Source organism: Meles meles, chromosome 12 (assembly GCF_922984935.1).
Source record: "Meles meles chromosome 12, mMelMel3.1 paternal haplotype, whole genome shotgun sequence".
Lineage (NCBI taxonomy): Eukaryota > Metazoa > Chordata > Mammalia > Carnivora > Mustelidae > Meles > Meles meles.
The window spans coordinates 11621498-11626650 of record NC_060077.1 but is presented as its reverse complement, the minus strand read 5'-3'; the positions used below and the strand labels follow the sequence as shown (position 1 = coordinate 11626650).

The window sequence follows — 5153 nt, the reverse complement described above, 5'->3', positions numbered from 1 at the left end:
AGGAGTTTGAACCCCACAATCGGCATAGAACTTACTTAAGAAATAAAAAGAAAATTAAAATGATAGCTTTTAAAAAGAGCTTGTTGTATTAATGTGAGAAAGAACAAATTGAAGGAATTATTGGTTAAAGAATGCAAGTGATCTAAGTCAGATCTTGTGTGTGAATGTTTATGTGCATGTGTATTTTTTGAAGAAAATGTTTCAATTTGAGAATTAGAAAATTGGATATGCTTAGTTACAATTTTTATTTTAAAAATAGAAGTGTTCTTTCATTATTGATTTGATTATTTTATCCTAGAAAATGACTGCCTAATTTGCCCTGCCTGTTTGTGGTTCAAATAAGGGAAATACCTTAAGTCTGATGATTTCCAAATTATATAATTTTGAGAGGCTTTCTCCTCTTATATAAAATAAAAGAAGAAGTCCAGCTAGAAATCATTTTACCTTTTGCTATAAATTTTTTAGTGGATTTGTGATATAACAGTGCAAGTTCTATTGCCAGATCCTAATGATAAATTTCAAAATCTGTATTAGGAATTAAATATTATTGAGTTGATCTGCTTTCCTGCTCATATCTGAGATCTTGTGGTATTGAACCATTCCTTTTTCTTAAATTTGATATAGCAAGCATGAGTGGGGGGAGGCGCAGAAGCAGAAGGAGAGAGAGAATCTCAAGCACCCTCCTCGCTGAGCAGAGCCTGATGCAGGGCTCCATCTCACGACCCTGAGAGGAGTCAGGATGCTCAACGGACTGAGCCATGCAGGTGACCCTGTACCATTCCTTTTTGAGTTAGGGCATATCCCCATTTTTTAGTGCTACTTGTAGTCATAACCTTTATTTTAAAGGTTTTATATTGTAAATATTTGACTTGATATAAAATTATTTTTATGCAGGGTAACATATACAGTCTTAGTTTATCAGAGAATAACTACAAGAAAAGTAAATGGATAAGGCTTCCCCCCCCTTTTAAAATTACTGCTAAATACACGAGGAAATTGACACAAAACCAAATCCAAGGACTTATATAGACATTACAGTTTAATTTTAGTTATAAGAGTGAAAAAATATTTTAAAAATTCTTATACAGTCCATTTTTTATTTTCTTGATGAAACGGTAACTGGGTATCTAATCAGAGTTTGTTTTTATGTTGGGGCAGTTAGGAGGAATTGAATGTTGATCCTAGTCACTTGTATACTTCCATGGTAAAACTAGCTTTAGTTCATTTATCACTTATGTGTATTAGGAAAACTTGCTGTAGGGAAGAATTATGTTTACATACAGATACAAAAAGTCTAAATTCATGTCTTATGAACATAGGCTGATGGAGGAGGGTTAGGATGAGAAACGGTATCCTGATAACTACAGAAATGAGGAAAGGAGGCAGTGGGTACAGAGAACTTTGTCCTGCTCAGAGATCCCCAAAGAATCCCTGTCCCCTCCCCCTACCTCCTGTCAGAATGTTGGGTTTCAAAGAATGAGCAGATTAACGGATATCAGGAGTAGTGTGGCCTGGGCTGAGAATAAGGATAATTTAGGCAAATTACGAGTTAATAGTACTGTCTGAATCATTACAGTCTGCCTACACGGCATACCTGTGAAGGTAAAGGGAACATACCCAAGGAACATTAGAGCTTCTGCTGTTGGAAGAAAGTCCTATGGTAAGGGAACTACCAAAGGCCAAGACCAAATAGAAATCCAGCCCCAAAGTTTCAGCAGCCACCCCTTAGGGAGCCAGCCTAGGCGTGGAGCTGATGTCTGACTCTCCGGGTCTCAGCATGCCTGGGAGAGCTGTTGCTGTGGCATAGGCCACACAGCATCAACTGACTCACAATGGCATTGTCAATGCCAGCCTCTTTGAGAAACTATTCCTCTATATTGCCTTCACTATGGAAGAACCAAGGGGCCTTGAAAGAGGGTAAGATAAAGTTTCGGACTTGGGCTCAGCAAAAGAGGGACTTCAGGCTGGGACCTGTGCCAAAAACTCCATGTGTTACGTTGGGGATTGTGTTGCTGTTGGTGATTTTCCTGCCAGGCTTGTACTGTGACCCTGGATCTGTATATTACGCTTCTTACGAAACAGTCATCCCCAAGAGTCTGACGGTCAAGGGAAGGGAAGATCCAGGGGAAAAGGCATCATCCTATACACTATTAATGCAGGGCCAGAAGCAGGTGATTCAACTGAAGGTGAAGAGAGACTATTTTGTGAATAACTTTCCAGTCTTCAGCTACCACAATGGGGTCCTGCGGCAAGAAGTGCCTTTCATCTCGCATGACTGTCACTACGAAGGCTACATAGAAGGAGTCCCGGGTTCTTTTGTTTCCCTCAGCACCTGTTCAGGCCTCAGGGGCATCCTGATTAAGGAGGGGAAACCCTATGGCATTGAGCCCATGGACAGCTCAGAACAGTTTGAACATGTGTTGTACACCATGGCACCCCAAGCTCGAGTGTCCTGCGGCGTCACTTCCAAAGGCAGCCAAGTGGTGTCCACCAGCCGGCAACAAGGGAGCAGGAAGCCTCGCCGTCCACAGGCACTGCCGTCCTTTTGGTCACACACCAAGTACGTGGAGATGTTCGTCGTGGTCAGCAACCAGCGCTTCCAAATGTGGGGCGGTAACGTCGATGAGACAGTCCAGAGAGTAATGGACATCACTGCTCTGGCCAACATCTTCACTCGGGGAATAAACACCGAGGTGGTGCTGGCTGGAATGGAGGTCTGGACCGAGGGGGACCTCATAGAAGTCCCAGCGGACTTGCGAGTTACACTGAGGAATTTCAACAGCTGGAGACAGGAGAAGCTCTTCCCCCGGGTGAAGCACGATGTTGCCCACATGATCGTGGGACATCATCCTGAAGACCATGTGGGACAGGCATTTCTCAATGGTGCCTGTTCAAGAGGCTTTGCAGCCGCTGTTGAATCCTTCCACCATGAAGATGTCCTCCTGTTTGCGGCGCTCGTGGCCCACGAGCTTGGGCACAACTTGGGTATTCAGCACGACCACTCGGCCTGCACTTGTAAAGATAAACGCTTTTGCCTCATGCGTGAAAACATCACTAAAGAAAGTGGCTTCAGCAACTGCAGTTCTGACCACTTCTACCAGTTCCTCCGGGAACACAAAGGGGCCTGCCTATTTAACAAGCCCCGGCCCCAAGGTCGCCTGCGTAGGCAAGCCTCGTGTGGAAACGGTGTGTTGGAGGTGAATGAGGAGTGTGACTGTGGACCTGACTGTGGTAATAACCCGTGCTGTGACCAAACATGTAGGCTGAATGAGCATGCACAGTGTAGTGATGGACTGTGCTGTTTTAATTGCCAGTGGAGACATAAGGGTTTCATGTGTCGTTCTGCTCTTGGAGAGTGTGACCTCCCAGAGTATTGTGATGGTACTTCTGGAGAATGTCCCAGGGACCACTATAAGCAAGATGGTACATCGTGTGATATAATTCACTATTGTTTTATGGGCCGGTGCAAGAACCCTGATACTCAGTGCATGGATATATATGGGTTCCCTGCAAGGTCAGCCCCAGAAGACTGTTACATTTCCATGAACACGAAAGGGAACCGGTTTGGAAACTGTGGCTTTGGGGCTTCAACTAGTCCAAAATATGTTAAGTGCTCTGATAAGAATATATTCTGTGGGAAGCTTGTATGTACAAATATTAAAAAGATACCAGCAGTCAAACACCAGCATACATTAATCCAGGTGCCTCATCAAAAAGACTTCTGCTGGAGCATGGATGCCTTTAATGATACTGATATCCCTGATGATGGAGATGTCGACACTGGCACCCTTTGTGGCCCACACAAAGTCTGTGTGAATTACTCCTGTAGTGATCATGCCGTGCTTAGGTATGACTGTGAACCAAAAGAAATGTGTAATGGGAAAGGAGTTTGCAACAATTTAAGGCACTGCCATTGTGAGGCTGGCTATGCCCCCCCTGACTGCAGAGCTCCAGGAAATGGGGGTAGTGTGGACAGTGGTCCCCCTGGCAAATCACCTGATGAAAATCTAAGTGTAGGAGGAAGTGGCATTCCTACTAAACGCAAGAATGAAATGAATGTTCTTCACAAGGTGATTTTCATACTCCCCGCATTTCTTTTGCTAATATTGTTGATTTTAGTATTTTCCATTAGCTTTAAGGCTGGAATTGAGTCAACAGAGACGCCAGAAGGCTCCTCTGAGGAGACCACAGAGACTACTGAGGACACAGAGGTCTTACCACAGGACTTAGGAAAGAAACCCGCGGATATTTCAGAGATGGGTCCAAAGGGGGCTCTAAAGGAAGCCCCACCACCAGAGGAGGCACCCCCACCGCAGGAGGGCGCCCCACCACAGGAGGGCCCCCCACCACAGGAGGCGCCCCCTTCCCAGGAGGTGCCCCCACCCCAGGAAGTCCCCCAACAACCGGATTCCCCACCCCCACAGGGCCCTTCGCCTCCAGAGGCCCCACCTCCGGAGGCCCCTCCACCCCCGGAGGCCCCTGCACCCCTGGAGGTCCCACCACCTCCAGAGGCCCCACCTCCCCCGCAGGCCCCACCTTCCCCGCCTCCAGAAGTCCCAGGAAGGCCTGCACCATAAGAGGTAGCAGGTAAAGGACAGGTATAACCGAAGGCATAAAAATAGTGAAGGAAGAAGCCAAATACATCAAATATCTCAAGCACTGAGGGGGGATGAGAGGCTCATAGAGGCAAAGGTGAAGTGAGAACTGATGGCTCCAGTGCTCTGACTGGACTATACAGTCTAGAGAAACAGTAATCTGGGAGGAGGAACCCAGCTTTCAATATTTACTTTAGCAGTTTGGTTATACATTGATACATGAAATAATATACAAAATATTCTGTAGTTTTGCCTTATCCCATTTCATGAAACAATATTGTATCAATACCTTGTATCATTTGGCTCGATTTCTGAGCTAAAATTACTTTTCAGGGCATACCATCTTCCATCTACATTGTTTGACAGAATTGTACTATCTCTAGCTATCCTGGGATTATTCACCCAAGTCACATCAATGTATTATTTTAGGAACATTACCTACTGAGTACTCTAATTTACTATGACAGTTTTTATTCATGAAATACTGGTAATTTAAAATAAATAAAGGCAATTTTTGGATGAAGCATCACTTCAAACTCGATGCAGCCTAGTAACTGG

At 44.8% G+C, this 5153-nt stretch overlaps 1 protein-coding gene across 1 annotated transcript; it reads left to right on the top strand.

The window, feature by feature from the left end:
* The first annotated feature begins 1158 nt into the window (after positions 1–1158).
* LOC123954391 (disintegrin and metalloproteinase domain-containing protein 1a-like) lies at positions 1159–4577 on the top strand. The gene has a single exon (XM_046025516.1). The coding sequence runs from the start codon at positions 1833–1835 to the stop codon at positions 4575–4577; it is 2745 nt and encodes a 914-aa protein (XP_045881472.1). The 5' UTR covers positions 1159–1832.
* Positions 4578–5153: the final 576 nt, after the last annotated feature.